The sequence below is a fragment of the Gekko japonicus genome, unplaced genomic scaffold, assembly GCF_001447785.1.
Source record: "Gekko japonicus isolate JY-2015 unplaced genomic scaffold, Gekko_japonicus_V1.1 scaffold324, whole genome shotgun sequence".
In the NCBI taxonomy this organism is placed as follows: domain Eukaryota; kingdom Metazoa; phylum Chordata; class Lepidosauria; order Squamata; family Gekkonidae; genus Gekko; species Gekko japonicus.
In genome coordinates this window covers 143,977-171,214 of record NW_015168056.1, presented here as the reverse complement: position 1 = coordinate 171,214, position 27,238 = coordinate 143,977, and the positions used below count along the sequence as shown (strand labels likewise).

The 27,238-nt window shown below is 50.6% G+C and overlaps 1 protein-coding gene and 1 pseudogene across 1 annotated transcript in view; one reads left to right on the top strand and one right to left on the bottom strand.

The window, feature by feature from the left end:
- Window positions 1-7,991: 7,991 nt before the first annotated feature.
- LOC107113197 lies at window positions 7,992-8,873 on the top strand (annotated as a pseudogene).
- Window positions 8,874-20,624: 11,751 nt separating this feature from the next.
- The window catches only part of ST8SIA2 (ST8 alpha-N-acetyl-neuraminide alpha-2,8-sialyltransferase 2), a 67,819-nt gene continuing 61,205 nt past the window's right edge, over window positions 20,625-27,238 (bottom strand). Inside the window, exon 6 of the mRNA XM_015414492.1 lies at window positions 20,625-21,714. Within this exon, the coding sequence (XP_015269978.1) occupies window positions 21,429-21,714 (286 nt within the window). The 3' untranslated portion in view covers window positions 20,625-21,428. The remainder of the gene's footprint in view (window positions 21,715-27,238) is intronic.

Below are 27,238 nucleotides of genomic sequence, written 5' to 3'. Positions count from 1 at the left end.
TAAGCAAAGAATATGAGAGTGCAGGAAGGGCCTTTGATGAACCATTCAGTATAAGGCAGCTTCACGTGTTCACATGAATGCTCCTCGGCTCAAATCACAGATTGCAAATTGCAAATGGCATCCTTGAATGCTCAAGAGACATTCACAGTCAAGGACTTGGAACTGTTCTAAACAGCTTGCCCATGCACGTCTCAGCCTGCCAGTTTGGTGTAGTGGTTAAGAGCATGGACTCTAATCTGGGAGAACTGGGTTTGAATTCCCCACTCCTCCACATGCAGTGGCTGGATGACCTTGAGTCAGTCACAAGTTCTCTCAGAGCTGTTCTCTCAAGAGCAGTCCTCGAAAGAGCTCTCTCAGCCCCACCTACCTCACAGGGTGTCTGTTGTGGGGAAAGGAACGGAAGGTGACTATAAGCTGCTCTGAGACTCCGAGTAGGGCGGGGTATACATCCAATCTCTTCTTCTCTTCTTCATCTTCTTCCTGTGTGCTGCGGTGGCCGCTGCTGCCAAAGCAACATCATTACAGATCTGCACAGCCAATCAAATCTCCAGTAGCCAATCAGAAGCCTTGCTGGGCAAAAGCCCCAACTGGCCCTTCCCAGGGGTCATTTCCTGCAGGAGCGCACAGGAGCGGAGCTCCGGCAGTAGAGAGCCCAGGGGGCGGGCCCCACCCCCTGCTCCCAGCAGCCCTCAGTCAGAGCAAGAAGCAGCCAGGAAAGCTGCAGAGCTCCCCCCGCCCCCCCCCGGTCCAAAACAGTCCAGTGGCACCTTTAAGATCAAGTTTTATTCAGGTACAAGCTCTCCCTCCTCTGCGAGGACAGATCTGCACGTCCCCCCCCCCAATAGCTAGCAATCCAAAACAGCCCAGTGATGCCTGAGCGGTGGATGTTGCCTTCTGACACACTTCCGGTGATGTCAGGGGGTGTGGCATAGGCAAATGAGTTATGCGAATGAGTTATGCTAATGAGCTCCTGCACCTCTTTTTCTATAAAATGACCACTGGCCCTGCCCACTTTCTAAAAATACTTCCTGGGCGCCAGGAAAGGTGTGGGAGCCGTGGGCTCCTTGTCAGGGACTCCTGCTTCTAACCACTGAGCCAGGCACACAATCCAGCATACTGGGGATCCATGGGAAAGACAGGCCAGCTGTTCTAGCTGTTAAACTTTGTAGTATAGACATGCCTACGGTGAGCTTTGTAACTGCCTGGGGTTGTAATGGCTCGGATCCAACACAGCCGAAGGTGAAATATTAGAATCAGGCACCAGTCCTGTAGCCAGGATTTTGTGGCTTGTGGGCAGGGCCGGCTCACTCACTAGGCGAACTAGGCGATCGCCTAGAGCAGGACGACCCTTAGGGGCACCAAACTGCACCTGGCCCTGTACTCCGGGAGTTTCTTGATTATTTGTCTTTTTCATTCTTCCTAAAATGCATTTAGTTTTGACAATTGGTGGGTGCACGGGGCCCCAGAAGGGATCCTCGCCTAGGGTGCAAAATAAGCTGGAGCCGTCTCTGCTTTTGGGGCAATTTCCCCCCCCTGGTGAGGCTGAAGTTCTCTGTGCAGAAAGAAAAGCCATTGAGCCAATAGAAAGCTGTGGCCAGGATAGACCTCTAAGTTGCAAGCTGTCAACCACTTTAGAGGACAGTCCTCAGCTGCTGCAAGTTCATCTCTTCTGCCAGCCTGAGCAACAATTCTGAGAACAAGCCGGCAGGTGGGCGGTGATGACTTCTAGAGTCAAGAAGGCTAACACTTAGGCAGAAAAACTCTCCTAAAGTAGACGAGTTTCTTGACCCAGAGTTAGAAGGGATCCTAGAGGTCACCTACTCCAACCCCCTTGCCCAGTGCGGGAATTAGTCAACTGCAGCACCCCACTCTGCTTGAAGGATGACTGAAAAAGGCATTTACAGTAGAAATTCTTGTGCGTCAGTGCCTTTAAGAAAGGGGGCGGACCCCTAAAAGCCCCACTGTAGCTATGGGCCTGTCAGGCAGTCTTCAACCATGTGTAGATCTTGCCTTAATGTGCGTTGTGAGTCCTTTGCTCTGGTGTGTGTGACTTGCGAGAGATGCCACCATTCCAAGGGCCTCGCGCACAAAAGGCAGCCCGGATATCTCCTAGTTGCTATGGAAACACAGAATTTGCCAGTTGGAAATATCGTTTGAGAGTTGAGCCGTTGGAGAGACGTCAGCCAGGTAAATCCTCTGGGACCTCTTCTCGCTGTCCAGAGTCCGGGACTGTTGAAATAGGGCACAATTAAAAGAAATAAAGTCATTCTGGGGGGGGGGGAGCAAAAACGTAGCAAATTACGAACATTGTGGAGACTCTGTCTCACGTCGTAATAGTGCAACGCCAACGGCCCCACCGGACCAAAGGAAATACCTCCTCACGCGTGGGAACTACAGGACTGATGGCTAAAATATGTCACACTGGTGTTGGGGGGTTTTTTTGTAAAAGGAAAAAAAGATTAGCTGAATTAGGGAAAGGCATATCTCCATAACGAAAAGGGCCGGAGACTGACTCGCCTCAGAGACCCTAAGAGAGAGATCTTTGTGGGGTTATAACACTATCATATTTATTTATTTATTTTATTAGATTTATATACCGCCTTCGCCAATGGGCTCAGGGCGGTGTACAACAGTTAAATATACAATTAAACCAATATTAAAACGACAATTTACACGTAAAATCATAAAATTTTGTTGTTCAGTCGCACAGTCGAGTCTGACTCTTTGCGACCCCATGGACCAGATCCCGCCAGGCCTTCCTGTCTTCCGCTGTCCTTTGAAGTTGGCTCAATTTCATGTTTGTTGGATCAATGACACTGTCTAACCATCTCATCCTTTGCCGTCCCCTTCTTCTTTGACCTTCAATCTTTCCCAGCATCAGGGTCTTCTCCACTGAGGGCTCCCTTCTCATTGGGTGGCCAAAGTATTTGAGCTTCAGTTTCATTATCTGGCCTTCCAGGGAACAGTCAGGGTTGCTTTCTTTCAGGATGGACTGATTTGATCTCCTTGCAGTCCAAGGGACTCTCAAGAGTCTTCTCCAGCACTGTATAATTATAATTTTAAAAAATACCGTACAATTATAAACGTTGTCAGATGACTGTTAAACCATCTTCACTCCACCCCACTATATCCGAGGAAGTGTGCATGCACAAGAAAGCTTATACCTTGAACAAAATCCTGTTGGTCCCAAAGGTGCCACTGGACTCAGACTTTGTTCTAGTCACAGGATACTTACTGCCTTTGTGCAACTATCACCTCTGAAGCTGTTATATGTGGCCGAGGGACTAGAAACAGCACATTAAAGTGGAACTACTGCCCATTCAGATAACCAGGAGAACTAGATGCAAACAGCCACTTTCCAAATAAGGCGTTTTAACAAGCTCTCTGGAGGGAAGAAACGGCCACGGGGGGGGGGGGGGGGGGGGGGGCTTGGGGCAGGGAAAACGGTGCCGATGTGTGCAGAACCAGGAAGATCCAGAGTTTCCCATCTGCCACGGATGCTGCCCGGGCGTTGCTGTGATATTGCGAAAAGCGATCAAAGCAAAATAAGTTTGGGAATGATCAGAGGCAAAATGTCACGTTGACATCGATTTCTTTTAAAAAAAGAAAAAGATCGGACGGATTAGGGAAAGGTGTGACTCAGTAAGGAAAAGGGCTCGAAACCGACTGACTTCAGAGAGAGATAATTGTAGCCAATGCTCCCTCTAAGCTGTGGCGTCTTGTGAGCAAAAATTCTACTTTGTGTGCCACTGGCATTAAAGTTGTGAGCAGGTGATTCGGCCACTGCATAAATTAGTTTGCTCTGGAGCCTTATCCTTCCTAAGACAAAAATGTGTGAGCCGGAGGCTAAAAAAGTTGTGAGCCAGTTCACACTAACTCAGCTTAGAGGGAACACCGATGTAGCATTATAACACAATTATATTTATTTATTTGATCACATTTTTGGATCCCCCAATCCCCACAACTGTGGGGCTCTATGAAATGTACAGAATTAAAACAATAAAAGCCATAAAAACCATTTGCAGCAGATATAATTCATTAATTAAAATCAAGTGGCAGTTTTTTTAAAAAAAAGGTTCCCTCCCATTTCCAGCCTGTGGGTGCCTCATAAGGTTGCCAAGTCGTACCTTTGGAATAGCGGGGGGACTCCTGGATTTCCCCTGGAGTCTCCTGGCATGCGCGCTGCGCGCGTGTGCGCCGCAATCACGTCACCCGGAGGTGACGTAATCGCGCCGGGCATGTTGGGGGCAGGGCTACAATCAGTCGAGGGAAAACCATAGAGTTTTCCCTTGGGTGATAGAACGTCCCCCTGCAACGTGCCCGACGCGATTACGTCACCTCCGGGTGACGTGTTCACGCTGGGCACATCGTGCGCTTTGTGGGGGGTCCCCCCGGGCGTCCCGATCCACACCCGGTGGGGAACGGGCCTCTCAGGCGGGGGTTTCCCCACCCCCCCGGGGGGACTTGGCAACCCTAGTGCCTCATAGGTACGGGGAGGAGGAGTTAAATCAATCCTTCAGGGGACAGAGGTCCAGGAAAGGTGCCAGCCATGATGAAAGCCATTGCAGTCCTCGACCAAAAGCCTGGCGGAAAACCTGCGGAATTGCACAAGACCCCGCAGGGCCCTGATGTTATTTGGCAGAAAGTTCCACCAGGTTGAGGGCCAGGGCCGAGAAAGCCCTAGGCTTGGTTGAGGACTGCCGGATGTCTCTCGGGCCAGGGATCACCAGCAGAGAATAATGCTCTCCCGGGGGTGTACGTTGCCAATTGTTTACAAAGCCTCCTGGTGGTGAGGGGGAAAATGGCCGCCACAGATGACTGGGGAAAGGAAAATGGTGTCCATGTGGGCAGGACTGGGAAGACCCCCGACGTTCCCATCTGTATGGATGCTGCCTTAGCTTTACTGTTACCTTTCCAAAACCATCATAGCAAAACAGGTTTGGGAAAGATCACAGGGGAAATGGGGACTACCCAGGATGTGCACGGAAGCACCAGGATGGTATGGGGAACCAGGAATCATGACATAAAACTCCTCCCTGATAGAACAAAAGCTTGGGGCAAACAACTCGCCGGCAGGTTTAAAAATCCCAAAGAGGAACGGGATTTCTTCCCGCTGAACTTCAGAACCTTCATCTTGCACTCCTAACTAAAGATGGGAAACATTTGAATATTTTAAAGGTAAAGGTTCCCTTGCTCGAAAGCCAGTCGAGTCCGACTCTAGGGTTGCGGTGCTCATCTCCGTTTCAAAGCCGAAGAGCCAGCGTTGTCTGAAGACGTTTCCGTGGTCATGTGGCCGGCATGACTAAACACCGAGGCGCACGGAACGCTGTTACCTTCCCACCGAAGTGGTACCTATTTATCTACTTGCAATTTCTTGCTTTCGAACTGCTAGGTCGAATATTTTAGGACATTCTTAATATCTTAATATCTGCATTTTCTGAAAGCTGTGCTGAAACCAGACCCGTTTGAAATGCTCTGTGCGTTACGTACTGAAGCCCAGATCGAAATCCTGTTCTACTCTGCTTGTAAGTTCTCATCTAGACGTCTCCCACTTAGCTAATTAGGCAAAGGGGCTCATTAAGGGGCTCATTAAGTGTTCCGTTTTGCTAAAGACTTTGCTTAAAAAAAAAAGCAACGAGACAGGTCAGATCTGAAGTCTCTCATAATCCGCTTGAACTGCTCAAATGAGCGGTAGAAATCATTGTGGATGTGTTTCGTTTGGCTTTCTTGACCAGTCAGGTAGTCTATTTATTCATTTAGATATTTATATCCTACTTTTCTCTCCAATGGGGATCCAAAGCAACTTGCAGTATAGGCTTCCCCTCCTCACAACGACCATGGCAGGTAGGTTAGGTTAGGACTATGTGACTGGCCTGAGGTCACCCAACAAGCTTCCATGGCAGAGTGGGGATTCGGACCTTGAGCCTTCCAGATCCTAGCCCAACCCTCTAACCACTACACCACCTTGAAGCGGGGGTTTGCCAGGGCTGGCTCCAGCTTTTTTTGCACCCTAGGCATGGAACCCTTCTGCCCCCCCCCCCGTGCCCACCAATTTTAAAAAATAAATGCGTTTTAGGAAGAATGAAAAACACAAATAATCAAGAAACTCCCAGAGTACGGGGCCGGGTGCAGCTTGGCGCCCCTAAAGGCCGGCCCGCTCTAGGCGATCGCCTAGTTCGCCTAGTGAGTGAGCCGGCCCTGTCCGGATGTCAGATCCTTAAGGGGCCTCCCTCACTGGCACTTTCCAAATGAGTGTATCATTCATGGGTTGGTCCAGGGTCATTGGTCACTCCAGACAACCGATTAACACCCCATTTACACAGAGAGTCTCATTAGGATAGATGAAAAAGATGCCTTGCAACAAACAGCTCTACCATTTAATCACTAGGCGGCACTGTCATTTGTGACGGCCCCGAGGAATGAGCTGGAGACTCCTCTTGCACGCTTTCCCCTCTCGGTGGTGGTCTCCCAAATTTCCATTATGTGAGTTGCCGTCAGGCGACCAAGCTATCGTATGAGGAGTGCTGTGGTTGTGTGATGGACACCCATGTTCTGAATCCATTCTCAGGCAGGTCTGAAGAATCACTTCCTTGATCCAAGAAGGGTTCGGATGGCCAGGCCGAGCAACCAGCAGGACAGTTGGGGGTGTCGCCTCAGGTGTGGTGATGTCACTTCCGGGCAAACCCAGAAGCAGTGGTTGGTAGCTCTAGGAATTGCCAGAAATTCTATGGTAAAACATGATTCCTAGAGCTACCTGCCATCTCTTCCAGGTTTTCCCCAGAAGTGACATCATCAGACCTGCAGCACCACTGTTTCTTTTCTTTTTTTGCAGAGATGTTTTTTTGTTTTTTTTAATTAAATTTTAAAAAAACAGTTAAAAATAAGAAAGCAGATCCTGATGTTTATGTAGAGCAAACAGGGAGGTGTGAATTTTATGTGTTGCTGACGCTTCTAAGAGGGGCATCCATTTTTCTTGGAGACTGTCAGGAACGGGTTGATTTTCAGATCGAAGGATACCAGTGGAAACCTTGTCTTGTAGAAAAAAGTCCCACAATTCCAGATACCAATCACTCAGTTGTAACGTCTTCTTAGATTTCCAGTGAAATGCAATAACATTCCTAGCAGCCGCAAGACATAATTCTGTTAGCTCTTTCATAAGCCCATTAGGGGCAGAATGACTCCAATGGTTCAGGAGGAACAAGAGGGTTGCAGTTGGAGGGCGCAACCTGTAATTAGAAATATTTGGGCATTGACTTCTCTCCAGAAGATCTGAACCTTGGGACACTCCCACCAACAATGAATATGGGTGCCACGGCGCCCACAATTTCCCCAACACCTGTCAGAAATCGCGGGGTTGATGCCATGCAGCTGATGCAACACCACTGTTTCTTTGTTTGTTTTCATTTCCCGCCTGCCACCACCCCTAGTCCCTATGGCGAAGTTTGGCAGCAGTTGTTCTCCCTCAAATGGCGTGGCTCCGCCCCCAGCATCCGACGTCACTTCCGAGTGACGCGGATGCGGGGGTGGGGTTTCCCCCGGGCTCCGATTCCGCAGGAGCGGGAATCGGGGCTCGAAACCGGAGGGAATTCCGCCCCCCTGGGGGCATTTGGCAGCCCTATTCTCATGTCATGTTCTCATGTGGAAAGCTAGTTACAGTGAGGCCGATAAAACAGAACACAGGCTGTGGCAAATAAAATGCAAGTCTGTGGTCAGGCAGGCAAAAAGGGAATATGAGGAGCATATAGCGAAAAAAGTAAAGACCAACAATAAAACTTCCTTCAAATACATTAGAAGCGGGAAACCAGCCACTGGTGGACCTCCTGAGGGCCCCTGGTATTTCTGGCCACTGTGTGACACAGAGTATTGGACTGGATGGGCCTTTGGCCTGATCCAACCTTGGCGTCTCTTATGTTCTTATGTCACTCAAGGCAGTTCTTGGGGTTCTTTCCCTCTTCAGGACAGCTACTTCCGGTGTTTCAAGAGAGCGCACCATGTCGACAGAACAGTGCTCCACGGAGCACCCCGCACCCCTGGACAGGCAAGAGACGGTACAGACGGTGAGCCGGCTCTTGAAGCAGGCCCCGCCGGGAGAGTTCGACACGGCCTTCAGCGACTTGCGTGCCCTGGTGGAAGACGATGGCTTGATGTGCGAAGAGGCCTCCGGCTTCTACGCCGTCCACAACAAGGACCACTTCACCCCCGTCAGAGCAGAAGGCTGCGAGGTGCTGCTGACCCGCCACAACGAGCTCGAGGAGAACCGCTTCCTGGACCCTCAGAGCCAAGCCTCCTTCAAGTACGACCACCTGAAGAGGAAGCCGACCGATTTCCAGGCCCACCCTGAGGAAGACGAGAAAGGCGAACAGTGGAGGCGGGAGCTCCACGAGTCCCTGAAGGCCTACGTCAACGAGTGCTACCCCGAGGGGCTCTGCAGCGTCTTCATTAAGGACACGGCCGTCAGGAGGATCTTTGTGGCGTGCATCGAAAGCCACCAGCACAAGCCCTCGGCCTTCTGGAACGGCCTGTGGAAGTCCGAATGGACTTTCGCCTTGACTCCCGCCTCCACTTCCACCGAGGTAACCGGGACCATCATGGTTCAGGCGCACTACTTTGAGGACGGCAACGTCCACCTGAACGTCACTCGGGATGTGGAGGAGACCCTTCTGGTCACCGACGAAGCCCAGACGGCCCGAGAGTTTGTGAAGCTGGTGGAGAAGGCAGAGAACCAGGTCCAGAACGGGCTGATGGAAGAGTACCAGAAAATGAAGAACACCTACGTGAAGGCTTTCCGCCGGCAGCTGCCCATCACCCACACCACCCTCGACTGGGAGAGGATGATGACGGCGAAGATCGTGGAGGCCCACATTAACCAGTGAAGCCACACAGCGGGATGAGCGGAAGATCCCTCGGGAAATGGGGGACGTTGGAATAATCTCACCAAATAGATAGTTAAAGAGGGAGGGAGAAAAGAAATGTACGAGAGCAGAAGAATAAAAACAAGGGAAAAGAGGATCAGGATTGTGGCTGCAGCGTTCTTTCAAGTGTTCGAAGGACCTTGTGGCAGGACAGGCCTACTTTGCCTTGCGGAGCCTGTTCTGCCCACCCCCTCCCTGGCAGGTGCCAACTCCTGGCGGGAGTTATCCCTCTTCCTTTCACTAGGGTACTCCCTGCCACCACTGTCCTCTTGGGGGTTCCCTGCTAGGAGGGACAGACTCCCAGCTTCCCTCCTCACTCTGAGGCTCCGCCGCCTCCTGCTACCCAGGGCCTGGTTACCACGGGGCCTACTGACTCCTTTGGGGTTCCCCTGGAGGGTTGGCAATGGGCACCCTTACTACTTCCCTGGGGGTCTCCACGCACGATAGCATATCCAAAAGCGGGTGGGGCGCGAAGTGGTATAGGGATTAACTGCCAGCATCGATAGATTAAAATATTTATTAAAGAGAGGAAAAGTTTACAAGCATCCTTTAGCACCATACCAGATCAGCCATACAGAAATAAAGAAACTGGGAATAAGCGCAGTCCTTCTGTCCCTCTTTCTAATTAGAGCAGGCACCTAATCTTGGAAAGTTAGGTAAAGGAAAAGGTTTCCCTTGCTCGAAAGCCAGTCGAACCCGACTCTAGGGTTGCGATGCTCATCTCCCTTTCTGAGGTGAAGAGCCAGCGCTGTCCGAAGACGTTTCCGTGGTCATGTGGCCGGCATGACTAGACGCCGAGGCACACAAAATGCTGTCACCTTCCCACTGAAGTGGCACCTATTTATCTACTAGCAGTTTCTACCTTTCAAACTGCTAGTTTGGCAGGAGCTGGAACCAGAGACGGGAGCTCACTCCATCATGCGGCACTCGGGTCTCAAACTGCCGAACTACCGACCTTCCAGCCTGCCGTTCAGCGTCTTACCCACTGAGCCACCACAGCAGTGTTACAATGTCCCTAAAGTGCTTCTATTTCCTTCCGGCTCCCTGCAGGCATCCAGACAGACCACACAGTCCAAAATGGTGGCCTGCTTCCAACCTTAGACAAGAGGTCTGCTCAGTTCAACATCCCAAGGGAAAAAAGAGACCGCCTTCCCCTTGCAGGGAAGCTTTGCTAAGCCTCTGTCTCCACCCACTTTATATTACTCCCTCCACCCCTTTTGACCTGGTCTGTCCAGGTCACAAGATGCATCCTGGATCACCCAGGTGCATTCTGGGTACCCTCCTGGAAGGCATTCTGGGAAATATCCAGGACTCACCTGGAGGCATCCCCAGGTAGCACCAAGTCCCTCAGTGGACTCTCCCAGCCAGGTCATTAGCATTTCTATGGCTACAATCTGGCATGCCATTGAACCAACCCTGCCCTTTCTTTAGGGGGGGAGAAGGGAGGGGTAGTCCACTGCCTGCCAACCTCCCTCCAGGAGAAAAATGCATTTCTTCACATGCTGTATCGAGGTGATCCTTACAATGAGCCGTGTAAGAGCCAGTTGGGTGTAGTGGTTAGGAGCGTGGACTCTAATCTGGGAGAACCGGGTTTGATTCCCCACTCCTCCACATGCAGCTGCTGGTGTGACCTTGGGTCAGTCATAAGTTCTTTCAGAGCTGTTCTCTCACAAGCAGTTCTCAAAAGAGCTCTCTCAGCCCCACCTACCTCACAGGGTGTCTGTTGTGGGAAGGGGAAGGGAAAGGAGGTTGTAAGCCGCTCTGTGACTCCTTCGGGTAGTGAAGGGTGGGGTATAAATCTGATCTCTTCTCTCCTTCTTCTTCAAGGTAGGCTGGTCTTATTATCCACACAATGCAGATGGGAGGGGCTGAGAAGGGTGGCGGGTTGTCTAAAGCCACGTAATGAGCTTGAGGTGAAGCCGAGACTTGACTTGGGGAGTCCCTCGTTTGCAGGGCTATTTTTGGGCAGGAACGCACAGGAACGGAGTTCCAGCTGGCTCCCGAGTTGGCCACGCCCAGCAGGAACTCATTAGCATAACAGGCCACACCCAACAGCAGAAACGCATTAGGATTGGCTACATTGGGGGTGTGTGGCCTAACATGCAAAGGAGTCCCTGCTACAAAAAAAGGCCCTGGGTTTTGACAACAAACAAGGTAAACAGAATAAGAAGCAAAAGGTGGGTGTGGCTGGATGACCACACTTCTGGTAACATTGGGTGTGGCCTAATAGGCTAATGAGTTTCTGCTGTTGGGTGTGGCCTATTATGCTAATGAGTTCCTGCTGGGCTTTTTCTACAAAAAAAGCCCTGCTCATTTGTACCCAGTCTCTTCACTTCTGTGCTATGCCAAGCCTAGCTTTCTCACTTTTATCAGCCCAAGGCTCTCTCTTGGGAATTGGAAGATTCTTCTCTCAAATGCAGAACAGAAAAGGACGGTTATGTGCAGGTTGTGATTCCAGAGGACTGCTGTGAACGGGGCAGTGTGTGTGTGTAGTACTGAACTCACCTGTCCAAAACATCTGAGCTTCTATTTGTTGCTAAGGAACAGGTTCCTAGTCCTCATGGTCGAAGGTGAGCGGACAATGAGCCAGACAGGTGACTGAGGAAGCTTTCTAAGGGCCGGGAGTTGACTGTCCTTCCTAGCTCTGGTCCCCGCCCCACGACTAGTAGAATTAGGAGGGAGGGAAATCCCAAACGTCGGTTTTCACCATAATTTTTCACCATAACGTGCTTTGGTAGCCTCCAGCTTGGATTGCCAACCTCCATGTGGGGCCCAGAGATCATCTGCTATTACAACTGATCTATGGATGGCAGAGACCAGTTCCCCCGGAGAAAATGGCTGCTTTGGAGAGTGGGCTCTACGGCACTGAGCCCTGCTGAAATCCCTCCCCAAACCCAGCCTCCACCGGCTCCACCCACAAAATCTCCAGGCATTTTCCCAGCCGGAGCGGGCAACCCTACCTCCATCTTAGATGACTGCAGTGTGATTTATTGGTCCCTCTGGAGAAAACGGCTGCTTTGGAGGGTGGACTCTATGGCACTGTACCCCACTGAGGTCCCTGTCCTCCCCAAACTCCATCCCCAAATCTCCAGGAGTTTCCCAAATTGGAGCCAGCAACCCTAGAAGTGCTCAAGAAGGGCCCCCCGTCACACGGAGGATTTGCCGCAGGAGCAGGGCTATTTTTGGGCAGGAACGCACAGGAACGGAGTTCCAGCTGGCTCCCAAGTTGGCCACGCCCAGGAGGAACTCATTAGCATAATAGGCCACACCCAACAGCAGAAACTCATTAGGATTGGCTACCTTAGGGGTGTGTGGCCTAACATGCAAAGGAGTTCCTGCTACAAAAAAAGGCCCTGGGTATTGAAGACAAACAAGGTGAACAGAATAAGAGGCAAAAGGTGGGTGTGGCTGGATGACCACACTTCTGGTAACATGGGGGTGCGGCCTAATATGTTCATGAGCTGTGTTGTTGGGGGTGTGGCCTGATATGCTAATGAGTTTCTACTGTTGGGTGTGGCCTATTATGCTAATGCGTTCCTGCTGGGCTTTTTCTACCAAAAAAGCCCTGCGCCAGAAAGGCACAAATGTTGGGCGGAGTATACGGGCGCGATCACAAGGACACACCTGGCAAGCGTAGCACACCCATTGCCGATCCGTAGCCTCCGCCCAAAGATCCGGAGTTAAAAAATACCTGGGAAAGCCTACTAGCAAACGGTTTGCTACGGGCCATCAGCGGAATACCTACGTGTGATCGCTCAATCACGCTCCTCTCGCCGTGTTGACGCCCGCCGGAAACATGCGGCGACAAACAAAAACCCCGATTTGCCGCCGTGGCGGCTGAGCACGTTCTGGCGCGTTAAATTGCGCCGGCGCGAAAAGCCACACCTCCCCCTCGCGCTATCTGGCCCGTGTGACCGGGGCCAAGATTGGCTACATTTTCTACCTCTCGGTTTAGCCGCTTAAACCAGCCAGCCAACCAACCAGCCACACCCTTTATATCTCTTCTACGTGTCTCTTTCTTCCCTTTTGCTAGGGTTGCCAGCAACCTGGAGAAATTTTTTTGGCCTGGCCTGTTAAACAGAAGCTTCATGGGATTTCGCCCCCTCTCTGATTTGAATGACCTCCGTGCCACGAAAATTGTGACCTGCTCATTTCCACATATGAAGCCTCTATTAAAGAGACAGGATTCCTTTCTCTCCTGGACACCTACAGACCTTTGGGGAATCAAACCCATGGTGGGAATGGACCAGACCTGGCTCCTTTGCTGTCTTCTCCAATAGCCACAACAAATTCCAGAGGGATAACTCCACAGAGCTTGGGGCGTGAGGTTCACAGACATCTCTCTCGCCTGTAGGGAGAATTGATTTGCATTTCAAATGATGAGAGACCAGCTGTTCAAAGTTCAACTCCCACATATACCAGTTTCTGATTCATCTTGGCAGGATACAGCAAGGTGAATTGCCTCCTCTTGAGAAGGGTGTTAATTGTCATCGGTCTGCCATGAGTCTCTTCCGGCATTTACAGACTTTCAAAATGGCCGCAGTCATGCCTCTTCTGGGAGCCCTGGTTGAGACAAGTGATGGCCCAGTTCCGGTCAGTACTTACAAGCAATGTTCCCTCTAAGCTGTGGAGTCTCGTGAGCAAAAAGTCTGCTTTGTGAGCGACTGGCATTAAAGTTGTGAGCAGGCGATTTGGCTGCTGCATCAATCAGTTTGCTCCGGAGCCCTCCTTCCTGAGCGGAGACAAAAATGCCTGAGTCGGAGGCTAAAAAACTGCGAGCCAGCTCACACCAACTCAGCTTAGAGGGAACACTGCTTACAAGCTTTTCTGATGAGTTTAGGGGGGGAAAGATGAGCTGTTCTCAGGTGGCTCAAAATGTTTGTCTATACTCAGGATAAATAAGAAGAGTTGGTTTTTATACTCTTCACCACCCGAAGGAATCTCAGAGCGGCCTACAATCGCCTTCCCTCCCCACAACAGACATCCTGTGAGCAATGCTCCCTTTAAGCTGTGGAATCCTGTGAGCAAAAATTCTACTTTGTGAACTCCTGGCATTAAAGTTGTGAGCGAGCGATTGGACTACTGCATAAATTAGTTTGCTCTGGAGCCATCCTTCCTGAGCAAAGACAAAAATCTGTGAGCTGCAGGCTAAAAAACTGTGAGCTAGCTCACACTAACTCAGCTTAGAGGGAACACTGCCTGTGAGGCAGGTGGGGCGGAGAGAGCTCTCTCGAGAACTGCCCTTGAGCGAAAAGCTCTGAAAGAACTTGTGACTGACCCAAGGTCACCCATTTGGCTTCATGTGGAGGACTGGGGAATCAAACCCGGTTCTCCAGAGTAGAGTCCTGCCGCTCTTAACCACTACACTAAACTGGCTCTCAGACACCCACAACTTCAACTCCACTCTTGTTCGCCAGTCGCAAAGAGGGATCCGGTTTTCCAACAGACTATCTCATGGGTCCCCAACCTTTTTGAGCCTGTGGGGACTTTGGAATTCTGACGCAGTGTGGTGGGTGCAGCCGTAACATGGCTGCCACAAAATGGCCGCCGCGGGAAGTAGAGCCAACCGCAAAATGGCTGCCTCAGCTTAGCTTCAGTCACACAGTGAAGATCCTTGGGCCGTGGTGGCAGCTGCCACCTAAGCAATGTTTTGGGACCCCTGGACTCTCTATTCATCGTATAGCTCAATGCACTGCCTTCCGTGATGTTTGCTGAGAGGTCGCTGAGTTTGTTCATTCACAGTCTGAGTTAGTTCGTTCACAGTCTGATCTCCGTATATCTGACGAACTGAGCGTGACTCACAAAAGCCCATACAGAAATCAATGTGAAGTTTTTAAGGGGCCACTGGGCTTTTGCTTTATTTTGTCTGTTCGCCAACCCGTTTGTGGCTGCTCAGCGGGCTGCTCTTGCTGTAGTCCGTCCTGCCAAGAAATTGGACCCTTTAGTTCAATGTCTTGTTCTTTTGTTAAAAACCGGGCTTCATAATTAATCCCTCGGCCTGCAAATGTGTTGAAGAGACCGAATGGGAAATAACTGGCCTTTTCTACTGAAGGGCCGGCAAATCGACCTTGTGACTTTGGGATAACAATTCAGGTATAGAACAAACCCTCAGTGGGTGCCGTGATTTACACTACCCCAGGGATAGGTTAGATTGCAGATAACCATAATGTGCCCTCTCCTGGGCCGTCTGTTGTAACAGGTTCATGTCCAACGTAACTCCTCTGGCCTGATTTTCGATTGGGCAAAAGGGCCCTGCCCACTCAAACCTTAGGCCTTAAGGACGTTAATCTTTCTGGCCTTTGTTCATAGCTAGCCGACACAGCGCTCATGAGGGACGCTGAGTCAACGTCTGAACCAACCAGGCACTGCCTGGCGAAATGCTTTCTGGGCAGAGAGACCTGCACTGCTGCTTGACTTCAGGTCAGAAGGGAAATATCTGGTAACTATGGATTCATGACCTCAGGGCTATTTTTGGGCAAGAACGCACAGGAACGGAGTTCCGGCTGGCTCCCGAGTTGGCCACGCCCAGCAGGAACTCATTAGCATAATAGACCACACCCAACAGCAGGAACTCATTAGGATTGGCTACGTTAGGGGTGTGTGTCCTAACATGCAAAGGAGTTCCTGCTACAAAAAAAGGTCCTGGGTTTTGACAACAAACAGGGTAAACAGAATAAGAGGCAAAAGGTGGGTGTGGCTGGATGAGCACACTTCTGGTAACATGGGGGTGTGGCCTAATATGCTAATGAGCTGTGTCATCAGGGGTGCTAATGAGTTCCGGCTGGGCTTTTTCTACAAAAAGAGCCCTGCATGACCTAATGTATAGCTAGTACAGGAGTGGTCAAACTGTGAATCGGGAGCCACATGCGGCTCTTTCACACATATTGTGTGGCTCCCAGAAGGGTGGCTGGGGAAGGGAAGGGGAGGCGTGCCTCCTCTCCCCGATGCCCCCCCCTTCCCCGATGTCTTCCCTTCCCCAGCCAGTTCACCTTCCTGGGTAGGCTTGAGGCAGGGGGGAGCAGGGAAAGAAAGCAACTTTAAATGCGTTCTCAAAGTCCCCCCCCACCTACAAATATCATTGGACAAATAAATATCATTGGATCAATATCGGTTTTTACCCCTTTTGTTTTTATTTTTGGCAGTCTCGTTTAATGTTAATAAACAGCAAATCTGCATATTTTCCAATAAAAATATGTGTAATATTTGTTCATGGCACACAGCTCTCAAACATCTGATGTTTATTCTATGTGGCTCTTATGTTAAGCAAGTCTGGCTGCCCCTGAGCTAGTAGAATCATAGAGTTGGGAGGGACCTCCAGGGTCATCTAGTCCAACCCCCTGGCGACGGTAGTGCAATGCGTATCGCTGTCCCCTGCAGCAGGGATCCTGTGAAGACGTGCAGATCCCCCGCCGCGGCTTGGCAGCCCTAAGAGCCCACCACCTCCTGCGGAAGCCTGTTCCACTGAGGAACTGCTCTGTCAGGAAGTTCTTTTGAAATGTGGCTTACTTTGAAAGTCCCTGGGGCGCTTGGCTATTGTAGTTCAACAGCTCTTTATCTTTTTAAAAAGAGTATTTAAAACGTCTGTGTGCCACTTTTCAGCCCAAATAAGATCCATTCAGTGGAGAGGGAAATGTGCCCTGTTCAAGCTCAGAGGCATTTGTCTAACAAATCCTTTCCATTTAAAAAACATGCTGATCCACATGTGGGGGAAAACCATCTTTATTTGCAGACCAACAAACAATTTGCCTCTGCACTCATCTCAACCCTATTGATCAAAGGGCAGAGAACAGGTTGCCAATAAGGAAGAAAAGTTCCCAGGTTTGGATATCTGTCCCCTGCCTCAATTCCGGCTGTTGGTTTTGCTATTTTTTTTAATTGCACCTTTGTTTTATTTTATTTTGTGATTCAAATGTCCACCGGCTCCAGTCACCCTCCTGGAGTAGGAGGGAAGAGAAGAAGAAGAGATTTGAAAAGTTGGCTTCTGGAGGGGGGGGGTTCACCTTGGCCGCCTCACCCCTCCCTCCCTCCTCCCCGTCACGCAAGAATCCCCAAGAAGGGTGCTCTTTGAATGCCAGTTAATGAAATCATTAATTCCACGGACTCGCTGATCATTACGCGCAAAGGCTTTTTGGTGCCCGTTAGTTCATTTTCATTGATGTACCTCCTCCCTTCCGCAAACACACAATCCATCATGTTCCAGCTGCGAAGACTCAAGGTTACTGTAAACTCACCTCAGCGGAAAGTTTACTCCGTTAAGAAAGCCGGGAGGTAACTTTTTGTTCAGCCTCTGCCGATACAGGCATGTGGGCAGTGTTCCCTCTAAGCTGAGTTAGTGTGAGCTGGCTCACAGTTTCTTAGCCTCTGGCTCACACCTTTTTGTCTTCGCTCAGGAAGGAGGGCTCCAGAGCAAACTAATTTATGCTGTAGCCAAATCGCTGGCTCACAACTTTAAATGCCAGTAGCTCACAAAGTAAAATTTTTGCTCACGAGACTCCACAGCTTAGAGGGAACATTGCATGTGGGCACGTAAAAAGTTTGCCAAACCCCAGGTGGGGCCTGGAGATCACCCAGAATTACAGTTTGGGGTAGTGGTTAAGAGCGGCGGACTCTAATCTGGAGACCTGGGTTTGATTCCCCACTCCTCCACATGAAGCCAGCTAGGTGACCTTGGGTCAGTCACATCCTCGCAGAGCTGTTCTCTCACGAGCAGTCCTCGAAAGAGCTGTCTCAGCCCCACTTACCTCACAGGGTGTCTGTTATTGGGAGAAGGAGGGAAGATGATTGTAAGCCACTCTGAGACTCTTTTGCGGGATGAATGGCAGGGTATAAAACCAGGGGTCATTTCCTGCAGGAGCGCACAGGAGCGGAGCTCCAGCAGTAATGAGCCCAGGGGGTGGGCACATGCAACAAGCCCCACCCCCTGTTCCCAGCAGCCCTCAGTCAGAGCAAGAAGCAGCCAGGTAAGCTGCAGAGCCCCCCCCCAGCCCAAAACAGTCCAGTGGCACCTTTAAGACCAAGTTTTATTCAGGTACAAGCTCTCCCTCCTCTGTGAGGACAGATCTGCACGTCCCCCGTCCCCCCCAATAGCTAGCAATCCAAAAGAGTCCAGTGGAGCCTGAGCGGTGGGTGTTGCCTTCTGACACACTTCCGGTGATGTCAGGGGTGTGTGGCGTATGCAAATAAGTTATGCTAATGAGTTAGGCTAATGAGCTCCTGCGCCTCTTTTTCTACGAAATGACCCCTGTATAAAACCAACTCTTCTTCTTCCTCCTCCTCCAGTTAGATTTGAGTCCAATAACACCTTAGAGACCAACAAGAACTTTGGGGTGTAAGCTTTCAAGGGTCAAAACATTGACTCTCGAAAACGTACACACTGAAAACCTTGTTTGTCTCTAAGATGCTGCCAGACTCGAATCTAACTGTCCTACTGAAGGCCGACATAGCTACCCTCTGAAACTCTTCTCCAGATTGTAGAGATCTGTTCCCCTCAAGGAAATGGCCACCGTGGGAGGGTGGACTCTACGGCACTGTACCCTGCCGAGGCCCCTCCCCTCCTCAAACCCCGCCCTCCCCAGGCTCCACCCCCAAACCTCCAGGCATCTCCCAACTCAGAGTTGGCATCCCTAGCTGCGCATTCAAACACTCCTCCATCAAAAGAATCATCCCCGCATGCAGATGACAAGACAGCTGCGTGTGGCCTACTGTTTTCCTTGACTTGCTACTTTTCTGTGTGCAGGGAAGGGAGGGCTGGGTGTGAACTATCCAGACTTGCAACCAATGTTACCTCAAAAGCTGTGGAGTTTTGTGAGCAAAATTTCTACTTTGTGAGCTACTTGCATTAAAGTGGTGAGCGAGTGATTCAGCTACTGCATAAATTAGTTTGTTCTGGAGCCATCCTCCCTGAGCTAAGACAAAAATGTGTGAGCCGGAGGCTAAAAAACTGTGAGCTAGCTCTCACTAACTCAGCTTAGAGGGAACACTGCTTGCAACCTTTACCCACATGTAGGCTGAGCTGGAATTGACAGGGAAAGCACTTTTTGTTTATCCCTATATCTTTCCCATCCATGTGTAGAGAAGAAAAGAGATTGGATTTATACCCCGCCATTCACTACCCAAAGGAGTTTCAGAGCGGCTGACAAACTCCTTTCCCTTCCCCTCCCCACAACAGACACCCTGTGAGGTAGGTGGGGCTGAGAGAGCTCTGACAGAAACTGCTCTTTTTCATGGACAGCTGTGCCAGAACTAACAAGCCATCCAGCAGGTGCAAGTGGAGGAGTGGGGAATCAAACCCGGTTCTCCCCGATTAGAGTCCGCGCACTTAACCACGACACCAAACTGGCTCTGGAGACATTAAGTCCAGGGTGCAAGCCAAGATGGCGCTCAAGGGGGTGAGCTGCCTCTCCTTCCAGCCTCCATGTTGCTCAACCTAAGAATGTTTTCATGGGGAAAAGAGTCACTTACTCCCTGAAAGTTTCCGTTAAAGGATGAGAGCTTGTGTGTGGTGGTAAAAGTCATACCTAGGGCTGCCAGCTCCAGGTTGAGAAAGTCCTGGGGATTTGTGGAACCTGGAGAGGGCGAGAAGGGGGACCTCGGCAGGGTGTCATACCATAGACTCCACCCTCCGAAGCAGCCATTTTATCTAGGTGAGCTGATCTCGGTTGTCTGGATATCAGTTGTAATTTGGGGAGATCTCTAGGTCAGACCACCCTCCACCCACAGTATCTGAACAGGAAAAGCAAATAATTGCCTCCTTGAGACCCCCCCCCCATGGTCCCCCCCAACTTTGATCTTCAGGGTGCCACCTATGGGCCGTTCCCACACAGAGGCCCAGGGGTCATTTCCTGCAGGAGCGCACAGGAACGGAGCTCCGGCAGTAAAGAGCCCAGGGAGCGGGAACATGCAACAAGCCCCACCCCCTGCTCCCAGCAGCCCTCAGTCAGAGCAAGAAGCAGCCAGGGAAGTTGCAGAGCTCCCCCCCCAGCCCCCACCCCCCCGGTCCAAAACAGTCCAGTTGCACCTTTAAGACCAAGTTTTATTCAGGTAAAAGCTCTTCCTCCCCTGCGAGGACAGATCTGCACGTCCCCCCCCCCCAATAGCTAGCAATCCAAAACAGTCCAGTGGGACCTTTAAGACCAAGTTTTATTCAGGTACAAGCTCTCCCTCCTCTGCGAGGACAGATCTGCATGTCTCTCCCCCCTCCCAATAGCTAGCAATCAAAAACAATCCAGTGGCGCCTGAGTGGTGGGTGTTGCCTTCTGACACACTTCCGGTGATGTCAGGGGGTGGGGTGTATGCAAATGAGTTATGCTAATGAGCTCCTGCACCTCTTTTTCTACAAAATGACCCCTGCAAAGGCCCAAACAAAACAGGATATTCTGGCATGTGTTTGGGGCAGGGTCACACCGGCCAACATGGAGGGGCCCGATCCAGCTCCAGGCCAGCCGCCTCCTCTGTCATTTGTGAGAACCCCACGGCGAAAGAAAAACAGAACGCTCGATTAAAACTACCTGGTTTATTAAGAAACCAGTCAAACCACAAGAAATCCAGTCGGTTGTAAAATGAAAAAAATTCGGCTAGTTTTCACCGGTGAGGTTTGGTTCAGTTCTGAGTGGTATCAGGAGAACAGTCTCCCTAGAAGTCGAAATCCTCGATCCCAACAGCTTTGGTTGGTAGCCTCCAACGTCCTATAGCCATAAGGACATCTCTGATCCCTCCTGTTTCACAAACAATTCTTAACAAGGGGGAAAAAAATTCAAAAGCCAAGCTACAGAGTCTTAAATCCTTTCAATCTTCTTCTTAAAAGTCATTGTTTTCTTGAGGTCCTCACGCTTTCTCTCATTGTATATTTTTAAAAAAAGATAAGACGAATTCACCGTTAACGAATCTTCGGTTGCCTCTCTCGACTGAAAAACCGGCAGCCAGTTTCGGAAAGAATTGTCACTGTCTGCAGAATGTTTCAGAAACAGCTCGAAACTGGAGTTGTATGATCCAGTTGACGCCCCAGGAAGCAAACTCTTCCAGAGAATGGCCCCCAGCAGCTTTCTCGCGCGTCCGGTCCCTCTCTGCTCTTTCGCCGGATCACGGGAATCCACCCCACCCCCAAGTCCCTCTCAAAACCACTAAGCAAGAACACAACACGAGCCGGAAGCCCGGCTTCCCGGCCAAACGGATCCTAGCTACCAATTCTAGACCACTCACAACACGGGCCTAACATCAACTCGTCACGCTAAAAGTACCCATACAGACCACATTGACTTTCCAAGCTTCGGGGGGAAGGCCGCAAGAACCAAGCTCTTCTCCTGCACCAAACTGCCTTCCCTCTCCCGGGCTGCGTCTCCCAGCAGCCCCCTGGCGCTTCCCTTTATGAACCCCAAAGACATATAATGGTACCATGTCTATAAACTCGGGTCCCCGTTCTGTGCGTTAAGAAAACCATTTCCACCCATCGCTGCTCTTCCCGGGCTCTCCCTCCCCAGACCTCCTGTCAAGAAAAGTGAGCCCCCAGGGACCCCGTCTCTACGTGGCCCCCTCGCACCCCCCCACCGTGAGTTTCAAGGCGCCCTGTTGGTGCAGGGTCTTCAGCGCTTTGAACTCCAAGGGCATGGTGTGCGGGCTGGCTTGCGACGTGTAGCCGTATTTCAAACTGTCGTAGTAGTGGTACTTGACGGGGTTTTGGTCCTGGTCCCGGGGGAAAGGCCAGAAGCCGTAGAGATGAATCCGGTTACAGAAGCGAGTCGCCAGGGTGTACATCAGCAGACCGGTGGTTGGGCGTTTAATATACACTTTGTTGGTCAGCCAATACCTGCAAAGGGACAGCAAGCACAACGTCATGGGGCATGCAGTTCTGCTGGCCCTGTGTTCCCCCACGGCGGAGGGCATCCTATATATTGTCTGTACAGGTGAGACCTTTGTAAAACAACTGTCCCCTTCAGATGCAGCTCAAGAAGTGAGACCTGTCTCACGAAAGCATCTGCTTAAGAAACGTGGCCGCTTGACTTGTCTTTCATAAGAACATAAGAGACGCCAATGTTGGATCAGGCCAAAGGCCCATCCAGTCCAACACTCTGTATCACACAGTGGCCAGAAATACCAGGTGCCACCAGGAGGTCCAGCAGTGGGGCCAGGACACTAGAAGCCCTCCCACTGGTGACCCCCCCAAGCACCAAGAATACAGAGCATCCCTTGCCCCAGACCGAGAGTCCCTATAAGAACATAAGAAAAGCCAATGTTGGATCAGGCCCGTGGCCCATCCAGTCCAACACTCTGTCACACAGTGGCCAAAAATACCAGGGACCATCAGGAGGTCCAGCAGTGGGGCCAGGACACTAGAAGCCCTCCCACTGTTGCCCCCCCCAAGCACCAAGAAGACAGAGCATCACTTGCCCCAGAGTCCCTATCTATACCTTGTGGCTAATAGCCACTGATGGACCTCTGCTCCATATGCTTATCTAATTCTTCTTGAAGCCGTCCATGCTTGTAGCCGCCACCACTTCCTGTGGCAGTGAATTCCAAGTGTTAATCACTCTTTGGGTGAAGAAGGACTTCCTCTTACCCGTTCTAACCCGACCGCTCAGCAATTTCATGGAGTGCCCACGAGTTCTTGTATTGTGAGAAAGGGAGAAAAGTACCTCTTTCTCTACCTGCTCTTTCCCATGCATAATCTTATAAACCTCAATCATGTCACCCCTCAGTCGTCGTTTCTCCAAGCTAAAGAGCCCCAAGCGCCTTAACCTTTCCTCATAGGGAAAGTGTTCCAACCCTTTTATCATTCGAGTTGCCCTTTTCTGCACTTTCTCCAAAGCTATAATATCCTTTTTAAGGTGTGGTGACCAGAATTGCACACAGTATTCCAAATGAGGTCGCACCATTGATTTATATAGGGGCATTATGATATTGGCTGATCTGTTTTCAATACACCAAGCTCTCTCGATTACGTCTTTGGAATTGCCACCCAAAACCTATGTGAGAGAAGTATTATTATCCAGAACAGGCCGTCGAGCACTGGACTGGTTTGAGCTGCTGTTTACAACTCCCCCTCCCCTTGTAACAGAAACTAGTGAGGAATAGGGTTAGAGTTAGGCTTCCCAATTACCTGGGCCCTGCAGATAATTCCTTGCCCCAGCATCAATCCCCCACCCTCAAGAAATTCAGGAGTGGGAGGGAGGAAAGGCCTCCATAGTGACACTGAAGGAATTCCCCCTGGTCTCCATAGTGATACCCAAGGAGTTTCCCCACAGAGATTAGGGAAAATTCCTAGTAGGTCACCCAGAAGTCACATCACATCCTCCTAGAGTGGCCAGGCCCCCCACAGTGGAGGTGGGAGTCCCCCTGCTGCCAGGCCCCATCCCCCACCATCGATCTGTTGGGCAGTGGGGGACTTATCAGGAGAAAGAGGAAGGCGCAAGCCACATTGCCGGTGTCACACAGGAAACGATGTCATCACGCAAGTGACATCTGGGCAATGCTCTGGAATCTGGGCAAAATCTCTATGGTAGAACCCATTTTTACCATGGCGTTTTTGCCCAAATACCAGAGTGCCACAGTGACGTTGCAGAGTGATGACATCACTTCCTGTGTGATGCCAGCAATGTAGCCTGGGCCTTCCTCTTTCTCCTGGTAAGCCACCCTCTTCATCCCCTGCCGGTTGCTAGGAGGGGCTTGGCAACACTACATCCTCCCCAAACTCCACCCTCCCGGGCACTGCCTCCCAAATGTCCCAGGATTTGCCAAGGCAGTATAGGGAAACGCATCAGATGAAGTGGGCTCTACTCTACAGAAGGTTCTTCTAGACTAAAAACCTGTTCGTCTTTAAGGTATCAAGAGTTATATTGAATCAGTGGGAGCATTCGAGGAGGTTTTCCTCCTGGTAAAGTGATGCCTGATACCTGCAGAGTCACAGGGAACTGAGCATTTCGGCAGGACCAGATCAGAGGTCAGACCAGAGCCTCAAAGATGGCAAAGGGCTCACTGTTCCAGCCCAGAACACAGAGAAGGGCAAAGACAGCACGAGAGAATCCTCAGCTTACACCTCATCCCTCTTTAAGTCTAAGCCAGTGATGGCAAACCTTTTAGAGACCGAGTGCCCAAACTGCGACCCAAAACCCACCTATTTATTGCAAAGTGCCAACATGGCAATTTAACCTGAATACTGAGGTTTTACTTTAGAAAAAACAACTCATACATTAACTTAAGATGATCCAAACAAAGTAAGGAAAGCAATCCCAAATGCTTTCATTTACTTAAAATTATTTGGCAGCAAATTCGACACTTTAATGATGGTCTAGGCTTGGCTGGGGTGATGGCACGCATGCCCACAGAGAGGGCTCTGAGTGCCACCTCTGGCACCCGTGCCATAGGTTCGCCACCATTGGTCTAAGCTGACACTGAATTCCATTAACACTATTTAATGGTGGCGGTTGAAAGGGCGGTCAACTCGCAGCTGACATATGGCAACTCCAGACGGTTCTCAGAGGTGGTTTGCCCTTGCCTGCCTCCGCGTAGCGACCGTGGACTTCCTCGATGGTCTCCCACTGGCTCATAGCTATGCTGGGGCTATTGGCTCCACCCCTTCCTTAAAGGGCCAGCCCCTCCCTTAAAGGTCCCCTGCTTCTTCCCAAAAGCATTTAAAGGGATCGTTTAAATGCTTTTGAGAAGAGGCGAGGGGTGGTACGCACCCCTCTCCCTCCCCTCCTGTAAGATCTAAAGGGCCCTCAAGCTGATCGGTGGGCCACCTGCTCCCTGCCAATCAGCTGAAGGGCCCTTCATTATGGCAAACGATGGCAGCTCCACCAGAAAAAGAAAATTGCTCCACAAGCCACAAAATCCTTCCAAGGTTGGGTTAGCCCGCTCCAACCAGGACACGGCCCCCATTTAAGGCATGGGTCCAAAGTGATAGGAGCAGACGTCGAGCAGGCAGAGAGACGATGCAGAGGCACACTCTCTCGACTGGCCAATTTGAGAGGTGCATTGGAGGACTTCTTGCCAGGGGCCTGCCTCTCTAATCATGCAACGCAGGCCCACGGGGAGGCAAAATGTCTCAGGCTGGTCTCGGAAACAGGGCATAAACTGCCTCTAGAGTGCTTTTTCCACGCTCGGGTCAACCGTGACGACGTCTGCCCGGCCTCCGAGCGTGGCATTCTGCTGTTCTGCAAGCCAGCTGGGGACCATAACAAAATCCGATTAATCCTGCAAACCGAAATAAGGTTGCATTAAGCGCACACGAGCTGCCACATTAGTGGCGCACCTACAGTGCGTGAGACTCGGGTTTTTAATTAGAAGGCGAGGCAATCTTGAGAAAGGCTGTAATTATGTTTTCTCTCTTTTTTTTCCCCCCCCCCCCCCCCCAGCAAACTGGCGACACCAATCGGCATCGCTATTAAGGGTGCGATTTGTATGGGCTCAGGAAGGCGTGAAGAGCAAACAGGCAAGCCTGTTACTCGGTAGCTCTCTGTAGAGAGTCAGGCTGGCAGCCTGGAACGTCTTCCAAAGGCAACAAAATGGCACTCGTGGAAAGAAATTTTAAGGCACTGATATAATAACCAAGGGCTTGCAAGAGATATTGTAAGGAGCAGGGAGAATACAATGAAGAGGGGGGAAAAGTATCCTGAGACTCAAATGATATGAGACAGAAGAAGAAGAAGATGAAGAAGAAGAGGAAGAGGAAGAGGAAGAAGAAAAGAAGGGGGAGGAGGAAGAAGAGGAAGAAGAGCAAGAAGAGCAAGAAGAAGAGGAAGAAGAGGAAGAGAAAGAGAAAGAAGAAGAGGAGGAAGAGGAAGAAGAAGAGAAAGAAGAGCAAGAAGAAGAGGAAGAAGAAGAAGAGGAGGAGGAGGAGATTGGATCTATATACCACCCTTCACGCAGACTCTCAGAGTGGCTTACCATCTCCTTTCCCTCCCCCTACCCACAGCAGACAACCTGTGAGGCAGGTGGGGAGAACAGCTCAGAGAGAACTGTAACTCACCCAAGGTCACACCCGCAGCTGCCTGTGGAGGCGGAGTGGGGAATCAAACCCTGTTCTCCCAGATTAGAGTCCGTGCTCTTAAGCACTACACCAGACGCTTGCCTGTCGAAACTCAGGTTTGCCTCAAGTAGGGTGGGGGAATCCAATTTTAAGACAAAAAGTGTTGTGAAGTGAGAGGGCCCCTGCTGGGGAAGGAGCGTGGCTCAGTGACAGAGCATCTGCTTGGTGTGCTGAAGGTCCCAGGTTCAATCCCTGGCATCTCCAGTTAAAAAGGACCAGGTAGTAGGTGGTAGAAAAGACCTCAGCCTGAGACCCTGGAGTGCTGCCAGTCTGAGTAGGCAATACTGACCTTGTTGGACTGAAGGTCAAATTTGGTATATGTCAGCTTCGTGTTTTCAGGGACCAGTGTTTCATTTCCTACAATAGCCAGACCCTTCAGGGAAGCCCACCAATGGGGCAAGTGGGCAGCCCGCCCATTGTCGCCCAACAAGAATGGACACTCAGAGGTACACTGCCTCTGAAGACGGAGGATCCATTTAGCCACACTGGCTAATAGTCGTTGATGGAGCTCTCCTCCTTGAATGTTATTTGAGCTCTTTAAAAAGGCATGAAAGTCAGTGAGTCTCCTGACTGGGATGGCGAGCCCAATCTTGTCAGAGCTCAGAAGCTAAACAGGTTATGGGCCCCGTTAGTACTGCCAAGGAAGCCCAGGGTTGGTACACAGAGGCAGGCAAAGGCAAACCACCTCAGTTCATCTTCCTCAAAAAACCTAGCGGGTTGTCATAAGCAGTGTTTATTTATTTATTTAATTTCATTTATACCTCGCCCTCCCCGCATGCGGGCTCAGGGCGGCTTACAATATGTAGGTGCAAAATGCACCATATACCAAAGACAAGGCACAACAGTGCGATAAAATACAATTAAAACACTTTAAAACAGTTAATACAATGGGTTATACCCGGATCCAACGCGATTGTTCCCTCTAAGCTGAGTTAGTGTGAGCTAGCTCACAGTTTTATAGCCTCTGGCTCACACATTGTTGTCTTAGCTCAGGAAGGGATGGCTCCAGAGCAAACTAATTTAGGCAGTAGCCAAATCGCTCGCTCACAACTTTCATGCCAGCAGCTCACAAAGCAGAATTTTTGCTCACAAGACTCTGCAACTTAGAGGGAACTTTGGTCATAAGTCACTTGTGACTGGATGCATTTTCCACCACCAGCTTAGTGACTGGCTGCGACAACTAGGTCTACAAGTTAAGTACCAGTTGTGTGAAGAAGTACTTTCTCTTACCTGTCCCAAATCGACCACCCACCAATTTCATTGGGTGCCGGGGAATTCTGGCATTATGAGGAAACAGTCCTCTTTC